Below are 25,204 nucleotides of genomic sequence, written 5' to 3'. Positions count from 1 at the left end.
TAACATATGTATCAGGTAAAAGCAATATAAAAACGTACTCGAAGTCTTTGCCTTTACTGTAATGGATTTCTCACTCACACCAATTTCATTGCTTGCCATAACAAAGAATTCGTACTCTGTTCCAGGTCGTAAACCTATAATGTATTAACATTAATTCAATAATCATAACGTCATAGCATCCGTGTTTTAACAGGTCATTATTTCTAGATGAGATCTGGTTGTGTTGCTTTGTAAAAAAAATCAAAAATATGATATGCCAAAAAACAAGACTTTGCTACTAATTACCGTCAACAGTAAATGTGGTGTTATCCCGGGATTGATGAACATCTAGGTGTTTATATTCCTGTTTATTCGCTGTTGATTTATAGCCAATGCTAAATTTTTGCGGACGTCCACCATCCCACCCAACGTTCCATTTTAAAGTGGCACTGTCCAGTGAAACATGATCTACTTGTAAGCCAGTTGGTGGATCCGGTTTTGCTGCGGAAAAATATTTTATAAGTGAAATGAAATCGAATTCATAAATATATATTCACTCTCTCACATACTGCATGGACTTGTTCGTGAAAAGGACAATATGGCTACTTGATCGTTTTATTTTCAACAGATCTATTCCTTAAAAATCCTAAAGATGGTGTTAGAAAAATGTATCAATGGTCTCAAGTTTTTGTTAAAAATAACCGTATTACTTTCTCGTTATGACTACAGGGAAGGATTATCGCAAGATATACGTCTTGCTGTCTAAATATTACATATTAAAAGCAGATGATCTAAAGCACATATATTTTACTTGTATGAAATTGACTATATGTGTAGTTAAAAAGCGTTCATGAACTTTTCGAGACTAGATAAATATTTATCAATGGAATCAAAGCTCATAACACTATATGTTTTTTTTTTGTTTTGTTTTTGGTTTAACGCCGTTTTTCAACAGTAGTTCAGTTATGTAGCGGCAAGCAGTTAACCTAACCAGTGTTCCTGAATTCTGTACCAGTACAAACCTGTTCTCCGCAAGTAACTGCCAACTTCCCCACATGAATCAGAGGTCGAGGACGAATGATTTCAGACACAATGTCTTTTATCAAATCGTCACAGAGAACATACGCCTCGCCCAGAGCTCGAACTCACGACCTCCAGATCCGTAGATCTGATTTCTCTCTATTGAGCTAAGCGGGCGGGCCATAACATCAACAAAATACACCTCAAAAATGGATGTAACGTGCATATTGTACACTGAAAAGTGGTCTTGATTTTTCCCTACGACCAGTAATAAAAATGTTACAATATAAGCTATTTATAGTAGCAACAAAGGGAAGTAATTCTAGGTTCTTGCACATGACATTCCGTCTCATAATGGTGAACAACTGTGCCAAGTTACATCAAAATCCCTCCATGCATGAACAAGAAATACTCCGGACAAAAGTCATTCTTGTATCTGACATTTGACCTCTAAGTGTGACCTTGACCTTAGACCTAGGGTCCTGGTTCTTGCGTATGATACTCCGTCACATGGTTGTGAACATTTGTGCCAAGTTACATCAAAATCCCTCCATGCATGAAGAAGAAATGCTCCGGACAAAGTCATTATTGAATTTACATTTGACCTCCAAGTGTGACCTTGACCTTTGAGATAGAAACCTGCGGTTTGCGCTTGACACTCACTGAGGTTAACATTCATGCCAAATATAAACGAGATTGCTCCATGCATGTCAAAGTTATGGTCCGGACAAACAAATACGGACGGACGCACGGACGCACGCACGTACGCACATACACCGAACAGCCATTTTGACAATTATGTCTTCGCTTCCGCAAGCGGGCTCGACAAAAATCAAGCTCATGACCCTATCTTTTTTATTTGCTGAATTTTCTAGGTATATTCTAAAGTTTTCAAAAATCAGAGTTTAATCAAATTCTACATTGTAGAAACAGTTTCAATTCAAACGTGCAGAACTACCTTACAGACTGTTGTTAGGATAGTACAAATATCTGAGAAGATCTTTTAGATGCACAAAGCGTAACCAAGACACAGAGTTGTCAGAGAACAGTGTGCCCGAATATCCGAACATGTTTGGAAACAGAAAAGTGAAAATGAAAGAAAACAGAATAAAATAAAATAAGTATTTTTGTGTATAAGGGCGGGATGAAGTGAGGGGTGGGGGTGTAGTGCGGACTGGCAGTGTAATACGAAACAATATGTGGTAGAAAAAGAAAGGAACATGAACCAGAGTTTGCTGGGGATAGGTGGGGTGGATAGAAATGGTAAGAAACAATGATAATATAGTTGTTCTACTTGATCTTTTACCGGTATTTTTCTTGAATAATACTTGGCAAACTTTTGCGTAAATCTATCAATGACCTGACGTTTTTATTACAATAATTCGTGTTAATTCAATTGTGCTAGTAACACTAATAAAATCAGATTGAAAAAAAAAAGTTCCTTTTTATAGCTGTACTGCAGTAGTAAAGAGTTTTCGCCAAGCATGCGACCGACTGTCCAAGTGGTATATATTAACAGCAGATAATATATAATATAATCAGCAGATAATCAGTATAGTTTACTGGACTGTATGAAATTGGCATTATGTGTGGATAAGATGGATTCGTTGACTTTTAATATCTTAGAAACTTTATACAGAGGATATTACACGAGTGCCTCTTCATACTGAACTTAATAAAAACGTTGAATAACATAATAAAGGTTCAATTTTATTCAACGAGTAATTGTTTATGTTTTTAAATATGTAATTTGGATCTATTATATTTATTTAAATCTGTATGGAGATCTTTTTAAAGCGTAGAGCGTAACCATGATAAAATAGCAGACTTGGTGTGTAACAGCTCTAACGTCCCTCAGACCGGGCTAAATCGAAAACTCAAACAAACGCACGTCAGTTTGCAAGGTAACTAATCACCATCTCATACTTACACCGATGATACATTACATATCTTAAGCGCGAATTAATGCAAGAATATGTGACAAGTTAATACACTGTTCTTAAAATGTTTTTTAATAAGTAGGAACATTTCTAAAATAACATACTTGGGGTCTTTGTCTTGACCATATTTGAGTCCGCACTTTGTCCAACGTCATTGAAAGCAATCACAATGAACTCGTATTCAGTGCCAGGATCTAAATCTAAAACATAATATGACACACATTTTAAACATGTCATTTTATTCATATGCTTTCATTGACAATTTCATGATTATATGTGCTCGACTTAAACTGTAAAACGCTATGTTCGGTAATATGATCTGATAAAATATCAGCCTGCTTCTACTTACGATGAACTGTTGAGTAAGTGCTTCCCGGTGGCTGAACATCGACTAAATTCTGTCTACCTCCTGCTGCCTTATATCGAACTTTAAACTGTTGTGGCAATCCCCCATCCAACCCAGCGTTCCATTTCAAAGCAACGCTGCCCTTTGAAACCTTTTCCACCTCCAAGTCAGCTGGTGGATCCGGTTTTGCTGTAAAGAAAGTATTATTGATTTAACGTGTTATTGTAATTACAAGAAAATGTTTCACATCTGGGGAAAGCTGATACAATATGTTTGTAATATTATTTTACGAAAACCCTGGCAAGTTTATGAATTTCAAAACAATACATGTAACTTGCATTTTATGATCTGGTGGCACAAATTAGGATATGTTATTGATCTGAACTGTCCATCTCAAACTACATGTAAATATATTAAGCATGGGCATTTTTACAACGGAGGTAACCTTTCGAAAATACACTAGAACTGTCACAGGAGTGATAAAATAATACCCCCCACAATACGGCTTTGTCACAGAAGTATGTCAAATTTGAAGTTGGAAAGGGGCCATAACTACGTCAAACTAGATGCCCACGGACAACATGTCGAGCCCGCCCTTTGACCCATAACTGTGACCTTGACCGTCGAGATAGAGTCCGTCTCATTGAGTTAAACATTCGTACAAAAGGACCTCGGACATTTTCCTATTCAGATTGCCTATCCGATTAAGGAAAAAGTGACATAAGGATAGACTTCTGAAATTGCATAATTACGATAGCTGAAGACCATTTCTTGATAAATGCGACTTCATTTTACAAGTTTATGAACAAAAAAGAAGACTTTGTAGACATTTCTCATTCTCTTTTCTATTAAAATAGTTCACATAAATCATTTTTACGTTTTAAACATCTTTCCCCCCAGTGACGCAAAACAATAGTTCACATGCCTTTGTAAATAATTATTATATACGTATGCTGCAAAAATGGCACTTGGTCACAGGTGGGAAAGTGTTTAAAATTGAAAAAAACTACGTACAGGGTGTCAGCAAATAAATTTTTACACAAATATTTGACACTTATTGCATGTGTTTCCTAAACCTTACATATCTACAGCTTTTTTCATTTTTGTAAATATTTCAAGCACAGAAAACACTAAACTAAATATATAGGGGACATAGAAAGTGAAGCTAGAAAGCAGACAGATCCTTATAAGTATATCTTATGATTTTTTCATCAGATCTGTTACCTCTTGACAGTCTAAGTCCGTCGATTGAGTGTCATCAGGATTGAGACAACTGCATCTGTCGTAAGTCAAGAACCAAGCAAGTGGCTTCGACATATTACATATGTGTCTTCAACGTAAACATGACAAACAAATACAGACGAACTTCTATGGGAATAGTGCCACTTAGGTGCAAATGTTTTACCTTTTGTAGGACACAGTTGAAGCGAACCTAGAATGCATTTCAAGAGCAACATTTGCTTTTATTCGATCCAGCATCCTATACCCTAACAGAACTACACCAGACACCATCTCATTAACTAACCTAGTTGCTTCCAGAACTTACACTGACACCCATAGAACTAATACTGACTCGCCCATAAATAACACTGACACCCCCAGAATTAACATCAATGCGCTCACACGTCTGAAACTTATTTCGAAGCCAACCGAAATACTAGTAAGGACCTCAAAGAACTAACACAGACACCCCAAGAATATCTATATAAATGTTGATACTAGATAGTGAAGTTCTGTTCCACTGATATAAAATGCTAAAAGTAAGGCATCCCTGAACCCGCAGTGGAATAGGCAGTCTCCTGCACCCCTCCGTTTCAACTGAAAAAGGCCAACTACGCCAATGTATGGCCAGCTATGCCTCTGCATGTATTCAATAATAATCCTCCACATAATGCCCGGTCAGTATTGTACATGTGTATAAATACAGTATAGCAATAGATGTATAGCAAACAAACAATAGGATATGATCAATGCATCAGTGTTATCATGGGCACTCGGGTGGAAATAACTGAAGTACAGTTAGGGACCAAAAGTTTTGTTCCACTTTTATTTTTTCCGTTTCGTTTATTTTCAAAAATGTCAATAAAACTGATAATCTGCATGGTATCAGTTTATTTATTGTGCTAAAATATTTCATAGTAGACATACCTTAAATACCAATGCTTATTTTAACTAAAAATATGACCCTTAGTTACAAACCGTTCGAATTTCAAGAAAACGAATATGAAATAAAACTATTTTTTGTGACAGTTTGATAGGAATATAACTTATTTATCAGTATTTGAAGCTGTTATATAAAAATATCTGCTACTGAAGTCAAGAAATAGCATTAAACTTAGGGCAAAATCCCTAGCATAATGTCCGATGTCCTATAAACAAGATTCCTCAATGCAAGTCAAAGTATTGGGCCGGACAAGATCTGACATGACCTTTGCCCTCCAACTGTGACCTTGACCTTTGGGATAGGAAGCTAGGGTTTGAGCACAACACTCCGTCTAACTGAGGTTAACATTCAAGCAAAATATAAACAAAATTTCTCAATGACAAGATCTTTTAGATGCATAAAGCGTTACCAAGACGAAGAGATGTCAGAGAACAGTGTGCCCGAATATTCGAACATGTTTGGAAACAGAAAAATGAAAATGAAAGAAAACAGAATAAAATAAAATAAGTATTTTGTGTATAAGGGCGGGATGAAGTGAGGGGGTGGGGGTGTAGTACGGGCTGGTAGTATAATACGAAACAATAAGTGGTAGACATTCTGAAAAATAAAGGAACATGAACAAGAGTTTGCAGGGGATAGGTGGGGTGGATAGAAATGGTAAGAAACAATAATAATATAGTTGTTCTACTTATCTTTTACCGGTCTTTTTCTTGAATAATACTTGGCAAACTTTTGCGTAAATTTATCAATGACCTGACGTTTTTATTATAATAATTCGTGTTAATTCAATTATGCTAGTAACACTAATAAAATCAGATTGGAAAAAAAATGTTCCTTTTTATAGCTGTACTGCAGTAGTAAAGAGTTTTCGCCAAGCATACGACCGACTGTCCAAGTGGTATATATTAACAGCAGATAATATATGATATAATCAGCAGATAATCAGTATAGTTTACTGGACTGTATGAAATTGGCATTATGTGTGGATAAGATGGATTCGTTGACTTTTAAAATCTTAGAAACTTTATACACGAGTGCCTCTTCATACTGAACTTAATAAAAACGTTGAATAACATAATAAAGGTTCAATTTTATTCAACGAGTAATTGTTTATGTTTTTAGATATAAAATTTGGATCTATTATATTTATTTAAATCTGTATGGAGATCTTTTTAAAGCGTAGAGCGTTACCATGATAAAATAGCAGACTTGGTGTGTAACAGCTCTAACGTCCCTCAGACCGGGCTAAATCGAAAACTCAAACAAACGCACGTCAGTTTGCAAGGTAACTAATCACCATCTTATACTTACACCGATGATACATTACATATCTTTAGTGCGAATTAATGCAAGAATATGTGACAAGTTAATACACTGTTCTTTAAATGTTTTTAATAAGTAGGAAAATTTCTAAAATAACATACTTGGGGTCTTTGTCTTGACCATATTTGAGTCCGCACTTTGTCCAACGTCATTGAAAGCAATCACAATGAACTCGTATTCAGTGCCAGGATCTAAATCTAAAACATAATATGACACACATCTTAAACATGTCATTTTATTCATATGCTTTCATTGACAATTTCATGATTATATGTGCTCGACTTAAACTGTAAAACGCTATGTTCGGTAATATGATCTGATAAAATATCAGCCTGCTTCTACTTACGATGAACTGTTGAGTAAGTGCTTCCCGGTGGCTGAACATCGACTAAATTCTGTCTACCTCCTGCTGCCTTATATCGAACTTTAAACTGTTGTGGCAATCCCCCATCAAACCCAGCGTTCCATTTCAAAGCAACACTGCCCTTTGAAACCTTTTCCACCTCCAAGTCAGCTGGTGGATCCGGTTTTGCTGTAAAGAAAGTATTATTGATTTAACGTGTTATTGTAATTACAAGAAAATGTTTCACATCTGGGGAAAGCTGATACAATATGTTTGTAATATTATTTTAAGAAAACCCTGGCAAGTTTATGAATTTCAAAACAATACATGTAACTTGCATTTTATGATCTGGTGGCACAAATTAGGATATGTTATTGATCTGAACTGTCCATCTCAAACTATATGTAAATATATTAATCATGGGCATTTTTACAACGGAGGTAACCTTTCGAAAATACACTAGAACTGTCACAGGATTGACAAAATAATACCCCCACAATACGACTTTGTCACAGAAGTATGTCAAATTTGTAGTTGGAAAGGGGCCATAACTACGTCAAACTAGATGCCCACGGAAAACATGTCGAGCCCGCCCTTTGACCCATAACTGTGACCTTGACCGTCGAGATGGAGTCCGTCTCATTGAGTTAAACATTCGTACAAAATATAAACAAGATTTCTCAATGCAAGTCAAAGTAATGGGTCGGACAAGATCTGACATGACCTTTGCCCTCCAACTGTGACCTTGACCTTTGGGATAGGAAGCTAGGGTTTGAGCACAACACTCCGTCTAACTGAGGTTAACATTCAAGCAAAATATAAACTAATCACCATCTTATAAGATGTTCAAATAGACTTTTAAATCCTCATTTGTGTTTACAATATGAGAAAAATTATATTCAATAAGATCAATGCGCACATTCAGTATCATTTACGGAAGTTGCTTAAATACGCTGTAGCGTGATGGAAAACATTATTAAGCAAATTTACTTTTATCAGCTGATTTGTTCTGATGTCTTTCAGGTTCTATCTAAACTGTAACCGTTGCCATCTGTATCCGTCCTCTAGAAACTTTATTTTAAAACCAAGTACACTTAGTGACTTACTATGGACAATTTCGTTTATATATCCTTTTATATAACCTGAGGAAATACATTAATAACTTATCAAGCGATAAGCTTATCCAGCAAATAAAGGTGTTGGAAAGTAATACTGAAATCTAATGAAATAGTTTTGGAACCCCTCGTATTTGTTTTCAATGCAAAATCAATTAGTTAAAGCTCATCTACGCTAACATTTGAAGACTTTGCTTAAAAAGACAGTCAGAAATACTAAAGTTCAATGTTATATATTACCTTGATCGGCTAATTTGCGTCTTCCAACAGGAGGATAAACATCGCCTTTAACCGCTCTTCGTGACTCTTCTGATGATTTTTTAATTAAAAGAAAAAGTAAGTGAAAATAGAATAGTAAACGCAAGACAATTTTCAAATTGTGCTTTTATAATTGCCATTGCTTTTCGTGTGTTATATTGCATTAAAATCGGCCATTTTTTTCTTCACTACATAAATTATGATCTTTATCAACTTGCAAAAATTTTATCCAGCAGTAAGGGTTATTGGCAAACAGTGTTGAAGTCGATTGAATATCATATATTGAAAATTAAAGTATTGATCAATATCACCGCCTAACTTCAGCAGCATTTAAGAGAATAAAGACATTGCTTAAATGAAACCTTAACTTACAATACGTGCAGCAGTTCTGCTAAGTTTTCATCTATTAATGAATAAAGTATAAATGGCTCTTTCAAACTGTATTTTAAAATTTATCAGTTCAAATTATATCTCTTTTCCCGTAAACTTGACATAAAAATTATGATCAAAATCAGGACAGTTTCTGTAAAACATCTTCTGATATCCACCTATACAGCAAAGTCACCTCCGCCGTCAATCGAACACTCAAACCTTTTGAATGGTTGTCAGGGATTATAGTCAACTCTCTGGTTAATTAATCACTGACAAAATTAAGACTTTATGCCAGGAAGTATAGTCACCTCCGATGTCAATCAAACACTCATAACTTATAGATTAGTTGTGATTGAGTATCTAGTCATTTCCCCTATCTATATGACACTCACAAACTTTAGATTGGTTTGTCAATGACTCTTGTCACCTCCCTTGGCACTCAAAACCATTTAAATGGCAGTCTGAGACTATACAGTTAGCAAACGGGTCTTAAAAATTCATATATACATGCACGCTATTTATAATTTATGGTAATGATTTACATACCTGCTTCCTTAATGGCTGCCTGTACCTGCTGTAAATTCACAGAAGGTGTAACTGTTATTTTTGTATTTAACTCATCGAATACAGCTTCTGATAATTCATTCAATCTTTTTGTAGCTCCGCCAGTTTCAAACAGCGACCATATGTGTCCAATACCTTGTGCTGATTTAACCTTTATCGGTACTCGTATGGTTCGTTCATTCCTCGTAGCTTCCATTGCTTTCGCTCCTGCAAAATATATATCTTGTAAACACATCATGAATCTAAATTCCACTATAAATCAACGCGTTTTGATTTCAATGTCAATTATCACGTAACTCGAGCTGATTAAAAAAAACATCCCCACGCTTAATTATGTGTGATTGAAACGATGTGCTTCGTCTGTAAAATTGCATATTATGAGAAAAAAAACTGCCGAGGGCGATCTCTTAAAAAATTGAGTGGTCGCCAGCTCGTTTTACTGAAAAAGATGAATTATATCAACTCACTTAGTTCATCTAACAGGTTCTTCATAGATTCTGGTGTAACTGTCACATCAAGTCTAAATTGACTGCTCACATTAGGGAGAGTAGAACGCAGTGCTAGGTCAAGATCATTTAGAGAATCCAGGAAGCTTCTGCTCTCCAAATACATCAGCAGGTTTAATATACCATTATAAGTTGTACATCTAAATTTAAGAAGGATGCACTTGTGTTCTGCTGATAGTATTTCCACATCAGGCATTTGTTCAATGTCTTTAAGAATGTTGTCAACAACGCTGCGAATTCTCGGATAGTCATTTTCGTTTCCGACTTTCTTTATTGCTTTATTAATAACCGTTGTGATTATTCCTTCAACAAAGTCTATGTCATTGCTTTCATTCACAGCTCCACTCAACGTAAGATCAGTATCTATCACTGAAAGACAAATTCGGGCAATCAACCAAACTTAAAAAGTGTACTAAATATTACTAAGTTATCTGTTGTCAATGTATTTGATTTAACTAAAATACTGTTGTAAAAAGATAGCATTTCGCGTTTAAATATCCAGATAATTATTGCGAAAAGTTTGTGGTAACAATATATCAATCGCGTTAGATAAATGATACCAGAAATAGTAGCCGTACATATCAAACGTATTAACATATTTTCATTTTCTAAACCTTTGTACATTTTTCTATAAATACCTTTTATAATCTTTTCACATCGGTCTTCAATCACACTCATTTTGTTTAGTTTGTCCATTATTTCTGTGGAAAAAATTATGTTGTGAAATATTAGCTTATTTAAATAATATACTGAATATTTACTCAAGTTTATAAAAGCATACATACATCAGTAGTAAAGGTAAAACGTAGCTAAGACGGTTCTTGAGTCAGTGTTGACTTTTTTTGTTAAAACACAATTATAATAAACAAAGTTGCCTACTTTTTCGCGACGAAATAATCTTAATTCATAAAATATGCTAACAAGTATAATAAAACACATATACCTTTTCTCATTTCGCAAAGAAGTTCGTTATTGTCTCTGAGTTTGCCCATTATAGCCTGAAACGAATCCTCTGTTTTTTCCAGCTGTTCCGTAAGTTCCGCTTTTAATGTAGGGCTGATAGCTTCTTCTTTGCATACATGAATAATCGTTGTGCAGTCGTCTTTCAGATTGTCGCTTAACCCATTCGAGAGTGAAGTAAGTGCATTTTCTATCTTTGTCCGGATTTCGTCATATTCATCGACACATAGGGAAGAAGAATGAGTATGGGCATAAACCTCATCTCTCATATACTTTATAGATTTCAAGGCCTGTATGTCACCGTCGTCTAGCGATTTCTTAAACACTGTCAGTGTCACTGTTAAAAGCATAGGTAAATCCCATGTTTCTACGTCCGTTCCTCCAGCGGTTGGAAACAACTTCTGATTTTGTTTGTTTACAAATTTGTGCCTGAGTTTTCTTTCGTGATTTTTAAGAATTGTATCAAGATCTTCCCCGGCATTTTTCAATTCTCTGTTCAAAACTTCTTTTGACATTAACCGTCCTCCCTTAAGCAGCAATATGGAGGCTCTTAGAAAACGTTCGTCGTCTCTGGTAATTAATACCGTTGCCTGTTTTGCCATCCTGAAACGAAACATGAAAGTCATGGAGACTATGCGGCATTGACTGGATTTCCTTATATTCCATGAGAATGGTTTTGTCATAGCAAAGAAAAATTGGTTTTATAAAGAATTAAGGGGATTACCTACTTTCATATTATTCAACTGAAAATGCAGATAATATAAAACTAAACTAAAACAACTCAAGCAAAAGTTTCAGATAAATAGCAAAACAATTCCATCAGGACGGGTGAATATACCTTAATGGATGAACAAACTCACACAGTAAACGCAATTTGTTCTTGTATGTACGGAGTAAGAACACAGATTGTTGGATTCAGAGGTGAAGATTCAGTTTTTATAATGTTCCCTATATAAGGAAAAGGTAGCCCTGCTCCCTTCATAAAAGAGAAGAACAATCGACAATAATAAATGAATCATCAAACTGTTTTACAAGTCTCCGTGGTCTTAGATAAGATTTTCTAGCTTTGGTAACAATCCAGTAAATTTGAAATATCCTAGTGTCCAAAATAAATTTTGAATTTTCTCTGTATAATCGAGATTACTTTGATGGAATAAGAATGTTGCCGCTTTAAGAAAGAAATTGCTCTTTTATATTTACATTTGTATATATTTACACTCACTCTGAAGAACAACGTTCACTTTCATATAAACAACAGTAGAGCAATTACTATACGGGCGGTTCTTTCCGCGTGCTGATTTTATTCACAAAAAAGAATCACTGACAAAAAACGTTTGAAAATATAACAAAAAATAAAACTCGTTTTTGGATCGATTGTCTCGCAATCGATCAAAAGTTAACAATGTAGAAATTTCTTTTCAGCAAACCGAACAAAAGTAGTGCCGTAGGTACAAACAAGTAGTTCCATGCTATACATTTATTTAGCCATCAAAATATAATTATTTTGCCGCGACGGTATTTTCAGTTGTCGAACGTCAAATTTTTAACGTATTTTTCAGTCAGTGTAGTATACATGTCTGTTTGTTTTTCTTTCTGAGGTTATAATGCAGTAATTCGGTCAAAAATGTGCTTCCGCGGTGCTTCGAAAGAAGTCCCTAATAAATAGATCCTAATTTTCCCATTTTTCGCGCATATGCGCGTAAATCTGGGGCCAAAATGGGCATTATTTCACTCGTGGAATGAATTTTACATAAAATAGGACACTTTTCATGCTAATATTCGCATGTTTTCGAGTTGTTTACTTGAAAACGAAAGTAGGGTGTTTATTCTGCGGACCGCTTTCTGAAATGCGCAATATGAGGGTACCTGACTTCAGTTGACTTACATTTCACTGCATACTATTCAACACACCTTTTTCTTTTCGTTTTCTTGAAGCAAATGTATGGATATCTTGTGGAAAATAGGTCTACGACGGAGTGAAAATCTAGGAACTGTAACAAAATTGTTCTGAAGTAGCTGAATTTTATATGAAACAAAGAACAATTTCTTTTATTGGTATATAACCTATAAGAGCTGAAATAACACTTTTCTCGAAACACATCACAATTAGTCTTAATAGTCATAAATCGGTTGTATACTGAACAGCAAAAGAAACTATCCAGTTTTATAACTGGGGTATTTCTTATTTAAAATCTTTAATTTGTAAATCGCTTGTGGTTTACATATCACATTACATTTGACGAACTTCACGTGTAAAATTAAAAAAAAATCAATCAACCGTGAAGTCAATGGTTCCACAAAAGCAGTTTTGCACGTAATTCAAGTGCGCCTGTAATTAGCAATTTTCTTTTAGAAAAAAATGTTGTCATTGGAAATACTGATTATTAGCTAACTTGAAAAACAGCATAAAGTTTAAGAAATATTGTTGGTTGCACCGCACGACTGATTCAAATTTAGCGCGAGCGCCCAATTCGAATGTTACAATGCAACTGACGAAACAATATATAGCCTTTCAAATGGCTATTGTGTGACTACTGACTTCGTGGTTGATTGATTTTTAAAAACTTATCACATGAAGATCTTCTTGTGCAATTTTTGTATGAAGAAACTGTTCAAAGTTGAAAATTAATTTTACATTTCAAAATATACCAGTTATACATCTGGATAGTTTCTCTTGCTGTTCAGTATATATGTTACAAAATGATGTTTCCAATGCAAAATAATCATTAAATTTGAAAATTTTTGAATTTCGACCATATTTTGAGTAGATGCGCCTATTTCTGCAGCGATTTTTGCAATTGAAAGGCCAATATTTTGTCTCCAGAATGTGTGAAAATGCACAAAATGCATTCATTTGAGTCATATTCATGACGGAATGAATGATATTTCAGAATCAAAGTGAAAAATAATGCATACAAGTGAAACTTTTACCAAAATTTACAATGAAGCGATCGTAGAGCCTAAATTTAGCCCAGAATATGGGTAGTGGCCTCAATTAAATGTCTATATTTCACTAAAATCTCGAATTTTCACAATGGAACTTGTTAACATGTTCGGTATTACATCTTTCTTGAAAATAGAGATGAAAATGTTATGAAATTTGATAAAAAATATTTGTTATCTGACTGCAGTAACATAATAATGCGCTAAAACTTGGTCACGGAACAAACGTCAAAAATATAAATAGATTTATTGACTAATGATTATATTTATGACTATTCTGGATTCTGACTAATACATGTACGATTATAGTAGCATAGCACCGCGAGACATAGCAAAGTTGCAAATGCATACTTTCGAGTTATAAATATTTTTGAATGAGCAATGTACGTTCGATTTTATAAATATTTCGTTTTGGTTTTCCTTAATATTCCGCCAGTAGCGTTTAGATACAAATGTACATGTATTCCATCAAAATGTTGAAATGACGGCGCTAGAAACAACATTGCACGTATTTTTAAATTATTTATTTTCAAATCAAAGGCATGTTACATTTTACTATTGATTATATTCCGCGCCTAATTCATAGATGTGCCACTCAGTTTGCATGCCTATATCGGAAAGACAGCAGTCAGAATGTTGTCGGGTAGTGTTATGTGTGTAAGGTATGATTAAAAGTACCATCAGTAACCATTCACGTGTGTTAAACTAATCAAAAACAAGAAATGCCAAGTATTGGCCAGATGTCGTAAAAATGCAACTTAAATGTAACAAATGTAAGCTGTTCTGACGTTTATGCTTTTCTTTTGTCAATAACAGCGAACTGCATAAAAGACGGCGTATCACCAGTGATGGATAGACGGTTTGATACCTGATCCATATCGGACCTAGACATGGTATCGGTCCGAATTAAAGCCAGTGAGCAAAACTATAATAGTCGGCATCATTGATTACGATATCTATCCTATATAAGAGATATTTGTCCAATGGTGGTTAGATATGGCTTGGATTACATAACACTTTTATAAAGTGCTGAAACGTTTTCAAATCGGAACAGAAATTATTTCATGGACTACATCTTCCGATGGCTTTACAGACCATTTTGAAATCTGTATAAAACTGTTGTTTTATATTTTGAAAAAATATCACACAATAGCTAAAAAGCATTAAGTTCAGTTAAGGTTTAGATTTAGGCCTTGAGAAACAAAAAATCAAAGTCAAAAAGAACAATTATCAAGTCAGTTAAAAGCATTACCTGCAATAAAACAACAATTAGAGTCACTAGGTGATGAAATAAAAGATATACAAACATATCAAGGTTTACCACAGCTATTTCAAGAGCCGCAACCGTTATTACCACCATTACCAGACTCCTCTGAACGTTTTATTTCATCACCTAGTGACTCTAATTGTTGTTTTATTGCAGGTAATGCTTTTTACTGACTTGATAATTGATTGTTCTTTTTGACTTTCTGTTCCTTCTGTAATTGGTTTATAAATTTCATTATACATTTCTTGACTAGTAGCTTTTCTTATTTTTTCTTTTTTTATTTCTTCTCTTTTAGCTTTTACTTTTTGTTCAACTAGGTTGTTTATTTCTCTCATTTCTTTAAGTTTTGCTAGCATTTATATAATAATATAAGATAATGTAAGATAATGTAATATTATTATATAATGAAAATTCCTAATTATGATACAAAAAGTGATTAATCTAAAAACTTTAAGCAAAGTTATCCTTTTATGCCGGATTCATATTTTAGAATGTTAATATGTGGATCTTCCTGATCAGGAAAAACAAATACATTAATGCATATACTTCGAAAACCTCTTATATTTTATGATAAATTATACCTTTATGCTAAAAACCTAGAACAATCTAAATATCAGGATTTAATAAATCATTTAAATGAAATTGCAGATGAAATTGAATTAGATCCAAATGAAATACTTGAATATTCAGCTGATCCCAGCCAAATTGAACCATGCAATAGCCTTGAACCAAAAAACAACAAAAAGTAGTAATATTTGATGATTTTGTATGTGAAGAAAAAAAGGTTCAGAATAAAATAACAAAATACTTTATTCAAGGACGTCACAAAAACTGTTCTGTTATTTATTCAAGTCAGTCTTACTATAAAACACCAAAAGATGTCCGTGTTAACTGTTCACATTATATTTTGTTTGAAAGTTCAAGTAAAAGAGAAAATGATACGATTTGTAATGAACAAAATATAGATTACAACTCTTTTGCTAATGCAACAAAAAAAAAATATGATTTCTTATATGTTGACAAACCTAGGAAGTTTTTACCAAAACACTTTACTGAATAATTTAATGGGAGTTTTTGATAATATAGAACAAATAAGTGAACCTGAAAGTATAAGTAAAGTTAAATTTGATATTGATTTAAGTGATTATATAAATAAAAAACAATTTAAAAAACTTAAAAAAGGACATGGACTCATATCTTCAAAAACATAAGGAACTTGATAACACAATGAACAGAGCATTAGATATGGGAGGTAATGAAATATTTAACCTAGGAAATCCAGATAAACCCGCTGATGCAGTTTCAAGACGATTTATGTTTAAAAAAAGTTCAAAGTGTAATAGATGACTATAAACTTGAAGATATCAAAAGTATGAAATAAACACTAGAAGCACAAGTAAAGAATATTGAAGAATTAACAAAAGACTTAAAAAAATCATTATTAATAGTTCAATTAGTTTAGAACAAATTTTGAAAACTTATACAATCAAGTTCAAGAATTAAAAGATAGTATGATTAAACATGAAGAACTAAAATACAAGATTATTGATTTTTTTGTTTTTGTTTTGTTTTGGTTTTAACGCCGTTTTTCAACAGTATTTCAGTCATGTAACGGCGGGCAGTTAACCTGACCAGTGTTCCTGGATTCTGTACCAGTACAAACCTGTTTTCCGCAAGTACCTGCCAACTTCCCCCACATGAATTATCAGAGGTGGAGGACTAATGATTTCAGACACAATGTCGTTTATCAAATAGTCACGGAGAACACACGCCCCGCCCGAGGATCGAACTCGCGACCCCGCGATCCATAGACCAATGCTCTTACCTACTGAGCTAAGCGGGCGGGCTACAAGATTATTGAAGCCGAGAAAAAGTTACAAAATATGTATCAGTTAGAAATCAGAACAGAAATAAATAAACTAAATACTAAAGCTGAAAAAAAGCATCAAGATTTACTCGATACATTTTCAATAAATTTGCAGAATATAAATCTGAGAATTGGAAAAGGCAGCTTCACAAAGAGGTGATGACCATGACACAGCATTAGATAACCTTAAAAAAGAGCTTGATTCTAAAATAGAAAATTTTAAGAAACAACTTCGAATCTTGATAAGTAATGTCGACACACGTCACAATTTACAGTACGCAGACTTAAGTAAACTTACAGATCTGTTACAAAAAGATATTAACGCATTTAATGATAAAATTGAAAATGATAAAAATGAACTGGACTTTTTAGTTGAAAAATCAGTTAAACAAGGAGATTCAATTACTGCTAATACTGAAGCAATTTCTACTAATGCCGAAGAAATTACAAAAGTAAAAAATGCATTTTTAAAACAAGAAACACGATTAGCTAGAACAAAGAATGTTGTTGACAATCTATCTCCTTCTGAAGTTGCTACAACAAAACGAGTTTATGATTTAGCTGAAGTAATTCTTGAACTTAATGAAAATTATAAAGCAATAAAAGAAGAAATAGAAAAAGTAAGACGTGAAGTGTTCTTTTTGAATATTACCATAGCAGACAACTACATGTAAAGTTATATTCTAATACGTATAAGATTTGATATTGAAGATAAACAGTTACAACAAAAGGTATTTAATACCACAGAATTTTTTGCATTATTTGGAATACGAGTTAATAAGATTACAGATTATAAAAGTTTTATTAAAAAAAGAGATCAATGAATATTTGTTTTTTATAGATTTGGAAGATTTTCAAGTTCAACAAGATGGGGATTACATAATTGAAATGAATATTATCGTTGGTAACTATCATGAAAATCTTATTAATTTTAAGTCAGATCATTTTATTTTTAATTAACGGGGAGATCACACAAATAGAATTGAGCATATAAGATCTGAGGTTAAAAATACAACATTAATTTTCAAGAAAAAAAATTGAAATTAATTTTAAAAAAGGAGCGACGTTTTGGATTCATTCAGAATTTAGATATAATGATAGTTATACTATAGAACCAGAAAGTTATGTCAGATTCTATTTAGTTAATTAAAACTTTAATTACTGTGTTTTTATTTAACTGGAATAATTAATATAATGGGAATATTTGATAATATAAATGAAAAAAGTCAGTAAAACAGAAAGATGGACGTCAGTCCCTGAGAGCTTGGAAGCTCACACAAATTAAAAGAAAACCTCCATTGTTTTTAACATCTGCAACAGAAGATGCCGATAGTGGATTATTTCAGTGGAAAGTTGTAAATGCTAGTTCTTGTTTAGTTCAAAATGGTTATAATGTAACAATCAAACAAACTTGCATTTTAATTATTCTTATTGATGCAATTAAAAAAGATAAAGGAGAAGCTAAATTACAACTAAATATTAAAGAAAATAAAATTCTTCAAAGTTACAATGCAAAAAATAACAGAAAAAAAAATAATGAATTTAAAATGAATGATGTAATTTATATTAATTCTTTAAACGTTATGAATATTCAATTAACAATTTGTGGTTCTAGCTAACATAACCGTAAGCTAATGTATCAATACCATTATCAAGAATATATCTTTTATTGTCATAAAATGATAAAGACGTTTTATTTATAACATAACTGGAAAGATTATGCTTATCAGAACGAATAACTTTAAAGGTGTGATTACTTTAGGTTGAATTAAACAAAGCATCTTTGTAATTTTTATGAACTATTATTTTCTTTACAACATGCTTTTTTATTCCTTTTAATTCTTTAACATTAACTTCATTTTCTAATAAATATGAATACATTTTACTTTTTAATCCGACAAATTCAACAATGGGAATGCCGGCAGCTTCATCTTTGAATTTTCTAATTACTTTTTTGTTGTAATCAAAATAAAACTCTGATTTTGGGTTGTAATCACTATTATCAAATAAATCTTTGTCCTTATAAAAATCCTCATATGCATCTTTGGTTTTTATTTCATAACATAATGAATCAGTGTCAATAAATAAAAGCTTTGCTGAATTTTTATACTTTTCCTTAATATAATTATAATGAAAATCATACATTGAATATTTCGATAAATCCAGAATGCACATTCCAACATAACAAGGTCTGTTTAATAACAAACTTTCTTTTATTCTATCAATACCAAACAAATTCTTATTAAACATTGTTGAACTAAAAAATGAAGGTTTTGCTATATATTTTAATAAAAGGTTTTCATTATGTGTTAATTTAATATTAACCCTCTGGCGTAAATTCTCCATCGTCTTACCGAATACAGAGTGGTATATTAACTTAAAAAAGTCTTTTTCAAATGAATATTTTGCTTTTTTTAAATATTTTTTGAGTATTAAAATCAATATATCTCTTTAACCAAGAACTTTCGTTAAAAGTTAATATTCTATGAATTTTTGATACTTTCAAGGCTTTTATAATGAACTACATACTTTTGTGTTTTTTTTTTCATAAAAGTTGGAACTAATTTTTACATTTTTTTTTCCTATTTCAAATTCTTTTTTAATATTTTTACTATAATTTGAAAAGCCATCCGTCTGGTATTTTAATTTTTTCAGGAGCTAAAGGGTAATCATTATGGGTTTTATGTAATTCTTTTGGAGATTAAAGATCACATTCAATTATAAAGTTAGTTTTACCCTTTTTAATTAAGGTGTTGAATTGTTTTTCGGATATAAATTTAAAGTTTTCAGAGGGTAAAGGTTGACACATAGCCCAACCGTAAAGGTTATTGGCTTCGAGGTACATAATGTATTTAGATTCTAATTCCGGATCATTGTATTTTTTATATATTTATTGTTTGCTTTGCTGTAACGGTTTGAAATATAACTTATTCCTCCTCTCAGTCCCTTTTCAATAAAATGATACATATCAATATCAGTTATTAAATCCAGATTTATTCCAGTCATTTTTAACATTGCATCCCAAGCTAACCCAGGACTACTAAAACAATGACAAGGGTCAAGTTTATAATATTCCAAACATAGTTTTATAAAATTTTCGAATGTATCAGCTAAAAGTAAGACGTGAGTTTTTAATATAGATCATGATATTCTCCCATTGTTTTAATTTCAAATTTATTCCAAACATTTTTAACATGTTCATATTCTCCATCACTAATTTCAGTTTCGTTTAAAATTGAATAAAACTCGTTTTTTGGAGGTAATTTTGTTTCTTTGAATTTTTCAAATGAATCCATGTAATCATATGGATAAATACCTTTTGTTTTTAATAATTCTATATTTTTATCAAATTCTTGAGACAAATATTTTAATTCTGGAATATTTTTTATCAAGTTATCCAATGATCGGGACATAAATTGAAATGAATCAATAGAAAACAAGTCGGAAATCAAAAATGCCATATATATCTTTCCATATTGTTAGGAATTACATTAATTTCTTTTTTGAATTTTCCTATTTGTTGCATAATAAAGTGGGAATCACATCCTCTTAAATTATGAAAAATGACATAAATTTTGTGTGTTAGTCTAAAATTAATATTACATTCTGAGTGAGCACTTCCTCTAAATTTTGCTGTTATATGACACTGATCTCGGACAGGATTTTCATTTTCCTTATATTCTTTTTCACAGATATAACAAAACATTTGTTTTTTTAAATTCACTTTCATCTTTTTTAGACATTCTTAATGCTTTGTTAAAATGTTCTTTAAATATTTCCTTACAATATTCCTCTTCCTCAAGCATTTTTTCAATAAATTTATAAACTGCATTAGGACCTCTGTAAATCTGGGTTGGTTTAGTATAACTGTTATCATAACAACAAACAACTTTATAACCGTAACCACAATCTATATGTTTTTGATATGGTTCAGTAAATGAAGATTCAGGTGATGGTAAAGCATTTGATATTTATTCAGTTATTGATTCAAAATCAGCAAAAATTACAAAAGGTACTGCTAAACCTTTATGATAATTTCTAAATTGTACTTTACTTCCCTCTTTTGGCATTTTTACAGCTTGAACACCATTAATAGCTAAACAATTTGGTTTAAGTTCATTTAATACTCTTTCTTTAGAAAAAAATTGTAAACATGATTTGCAAAAATGTTTTTTTTATTTGCATGTTTTGTTTTTTAAACATTAATCTATTAAAGTCTTTTGACCAAACATAATGTGTTATTTCGTTATTACTAATTAGCAACATGTCACAGTGTTCTTCATATTGATATTTTGAAATGTATAATGGATAAATATTATTATCTTCATAACCAAATATATTAAATGAACCATCATTTTGAGTTTCTATTTTAGGTATTTGATTTATTGTAACAGGAAATTTTATTCCTTTATAATTAAGTTTTTCTATATGCTTTTTGTAATTTGAAACTCTTTGAGGTTTTTTTTCAACAGGAAATTTGTAAGCTAAATGACAGCATTTAAAACATTCGTTATCATCATTCTTTATATTAATTAATCCTTTCATTGAATTTTGTAATGGTTTTGGTAGTTCTAAATAACTTGAAGCAGCTAATGGATTATATTTATATCTGTTGATATAATGGACATCAACCGGCTCTATTCTCCAACCACTTCCTTCTGAAATCCATTTACCAATCCTATTTATTATTTCATCAAAAGCTTGGCGTAAAGTGTTTTTTTTTATTTCATTTGTATTAAGAATAATTAAAGCCTTTGATTGAAAATAAGCTGATTTATATATTGTATTTGTATTACTAATTTTCGCGAAAGTTATTTTTAAAACAACATTTATTTTTATACCTTTTAAAGTTTTAACTTCAGATTTAAGAATATCAAATGAGTCGTTAATAGTTAAATATAATTGATTCTTTGGATCATTTCTATATTCAATCTTAATTTCAAATTTCTTATAATATTGCTTTGTAGATTTCTCAATTTCTCACAGCCATCTATATATTATATTTAGAAAAAAATTCGTTAAGCAAAAAAAGCATAAAATTAAGAAATAAAATATTTGAATTTATATCTTTTTCCATTAGTTTTTGATAGTCCACTTTTTACTCTGTTTTTCCCTTCACAACACATTTTTATTAGCTCAGAATTAATATCAATTAAATGTTACGTTTTTCTTCATTAGTATCACAATCGGTTGCAATAACTTTTTTAGGATTGTTTCGGTGATTGTTTGGTTTAGGACAATCACACAATATTTGATTATTTTCTAATTCTAACAATAAACAACCACAATCCCATTCAAATAAATTACCTTTAAGGAGATAAGGATCTATAACATTTTGTAATTTTTTATATGAATTTTTATCTTCATTCATTATTTCTCCTAAAGTGCTAGATAATTTTGGCATAATTATTCTATCTACCTTTCTATTAACCATCTATATAATATACTCATAGAAAAAAATCTTTAAAAAACGCACGTAAAGAAATTATATTGATTTGAGAAATTTGTTTATATTATATATATCTTTTGAATAGGCTTTTGAAGATTTTTTAATCTAAATTGTTATCAATTGTTAATATTTTTATGTTGTTTTTAGCCATTCGACCTAACCATTCTTCGTGTAATTTATGTAATGTTTTTAAAAAATCTAAACTAACTTTGTTTTCTTCCGTTCTGTTTCTTTTTTGAAGTCTTTTAAGACATATTTCCGGGTTGGGTTTAACATAAACAAATCCATCAATTGGGGTTTTTCCGTATTTTTTTTATAATATGATCAGTTAAGAAACGATTATATAACGCCCACTCGGGGTCATTTATAACACCGTTGTCGTGATATTGTTTTGTAAAAACGTTACTTTCGGTTAAATAACATCGTTCGAGGACAGAAACACCATCAAATTGTTTAGCAGAAGATAACATTTTTATATGGCTGTTTAAAGTTGCTAGTTGGAAAGGAAATAAATATTTTAGAGGTTCTTGAGCAGCAAGTTCAAAAAGGTTATACGAATTTCCACTCGTATATATCTATAACATTTTGCCATTCACGAATTGGTTCTGGAATTATATTAAAATTAGGATTATATTCTTTAATAATATCTAAAAACGTACTTTTTCCTGATGCAATATTACCTTCGACTGATATAATTTTTCTCATTTATATAAAATACTTATAGAAAAAAATCTTTAATATAACTCTTCTTCTTTTTTATTTTTATATCCATTAAGTTTAAATTCCTTCATATACATTTCAAGAGGCATTGAATAGTTTTTTTTTCTTTCTGCATTTCTAACAGTATTGTAAAAATATCCCGAATAACTTATTTGGATCCTTTTATTTACTTTTCCACTCCGTGCTTTTGTTATAAGTTGTTTTATTTTGTGATGGTGTAATTTTAAAATAGCTTTTTTGTCGTCAACTTTTAATCTATTAATAAATATAGTAATTACTGATGGAACAGCGCCAGCAACTGCTACAAATATAGGAATAGCTGGAACAAGTGCTAATGCAGCTGAACAACCAAAGACACCTGCTGTAATTTGTAATCCTGTATTTACTCTTCCACAAAACTTATAACTTTTTCTGTATGCAGCAGCAAGTTTAGTCAAGTGAATAATTAATTGATCTATTGTTTCTATTCCATTATTAGAAATTAGATTTTTATTATTCATTTATATAATATATTTTTTAAATTAAGTTTTTTCTAATTCTCTAAACGGAATCCAGCTATTACATTTTTCATTATAACCTTTCCATTTTACTAATTAAAAGCTTGTTTTTTCTTGTAGTCTCGTCTAATAACTTTTTCTATTTAAAAACCTCTTGCTTAGTAGGTAAAAGTTCTTGTTCATAAAATGAACCTTGAATTATTTCATCATTTAAATCTTTTATAGTGTATGTTCTGGGATTTGTATTATTAATTCCATAAATTATAAATATTTCCTCTGTCCAGTTTGGTGTATATCCTTTTCCAAAATGTCGTTTAAGTTTGCTTAAGCGAACTCGATCACCAATTTTAAATTTTGATTTACTCTTTGGTATCTTTAAATTACCATATAGATTAAAGTAAACAGTAACTTTTTTAAGTTTTTACTGGCTTCAGTCGGTGTCATTTTTATACTAGAATGTTTTCTTTTGTTATATTTGTCAACCATATCCTGTAAATTATCTAAATATGTGTATGTATTATTTGCTGTAAAATATTTCCACATTATTCTTTTTAAACCTCTATTAAATCTTTCTATTACTACAGCTTTTCCTTCATTAAATGTATAATACATGTTAATCTTATTTTTATTCAAAATGATTCAAACTTTTTATTATAAAATTCTTTTCCTTCATCTACCCATAAATTTGTAGGAGTTTTACCTTTTAAAATTATTTTTTCAAATGCTTCAGTAACAGATTAATTAACAGTTTCATTCTTTAATGGAATAACCCAAGCATATTTACTGAATATATCAATAACGGTTAATACTTTACACCTTTATTATATTTTGAAAAAGCTTGCATATCTACTAAATCAGTAGACCAAGTACATCAATGTCATGGACAATCACTCTTCGTTTCGTAAATTTTCGTTTAATTGGTTTATGTAATTCTTCTGCTAACTCATCACTCCAGCGGTAGCTCAGAGTTACCGGCTCTGCAGTTATTTCAGGGGTATACTCTACCCCCTTTTCCCGTTTTTTGACTTCGTTTCTGTCCGAGACCAAGTTTGTATTTCGTTTTAATTGCAGGTTTTACAACTAAACGTTTTGCAATCTTTTCTCCAAATGTTTTTGGTTTAGTATTATTTAAATTGGAAAACATTTGCTTATGTACCTTTTTTACACCGCTGTTGTAGCAAAATCATGGTTCATACATACTGCATCTAGTTCATTAACAGGAGGTCCATTATCCAAAGGATTTCCTGGTCCACAATAGTTATATCCAGGGAGTGTTAAACTTTTCTTAGGTAATAAAGGTAACATTGCTTTATGAATATCTAAATTACCCCCTGTACTTTTAACGAACTTTGATTTCATTCTTCCACAAGACGAACAGGTAGCCATTATTATTCTTTTACCGTTTTTTTTGATGTAACATAATGAGGATTTATATTATCAGTAAATCTTCTTTCTTTCAAACAATATATTTTATTCTGTAAACTCATCTATATCATATGTATTTAAAACTTTTTACTGGGTTTAAAACATGTGGGTTTTTAATTGGCCGGTCTTGGTCATTTTTAACCAGC

At 31.5% G+C, this 25,204-nt stretch overlaps 1 protein-coding gene across 1 annotated transcript in view; it reads right to left on the bottom strand.

The window, feature by feature from the left end:
• Positions 1-11,489, bottom strand: part of LOC123561137 (uncharacterized) — a 28,887-nt gene extending 17,398 nt beyond the window's left edge. The window contains exons 1-11 of the mRNA XM_053516581.1: positions 10,874-11,489; positions 10,569-10,631; positions 9,892-10,299; positions 9,407-9,631; positions 8,471-8,539; positions 7,119-7,304; positions 6,874-6,969; positions 3,289-3,474; positions 3,044-3,139; positions 286-480; positions 39-134 (exon numbers count right to left, since the gene is read on the bottom strand). Of these exons, the coding sequence (XP_053372556.1) occupies positions 39-134; positions 286-480; positions 3,044-3,139; positions 3,289-3,474; positions 6,874-6,969; positions 7,119-7,304; positions 8,471-8,539; positions 9,407-9,631; positions 9,892-10,299; positions 10,569-10,631; positions 10,874-11,405 (2,152 nt within the window). The 5' untranslated portion in view covers positions 11,406-11,489. The remainder of the gene's footprint in view (positions 1-38; positions 135-285; positions 481-3,043; positions 3,140-3,288; positions 3,475-6,873; positions 6,970-7,118; positions 7,305-8,470; positions 8,540-9,406; positions 9,632-9,891; positions 10,300-10,568; positions 10,632-10,873) is intronic.
• Between the last annotated feature and the right edge of the window lie 13,715 nt (positions 11,490-25,204).

This window comes from Mercenaria mercenaria, chromosome 10 (assembly GCF_021730395.1).
Source record: "Mercenaria mercenaria strain notata chromosome 10, MADL_Memer_1, whole genome shotgun sequence".
In the NCBI taxonomy this organism is placed as follows: Eukaryota; Metazoa; Mollusca; class Bivalvia; order Venerida; family Veneridae; genus Mercenaria; species Mercenaria mercenaria.
Note: the sequence above shows the minus strand (reverse complement) of the source record. Positions and strands in the feature narration are given on the sequence as shown.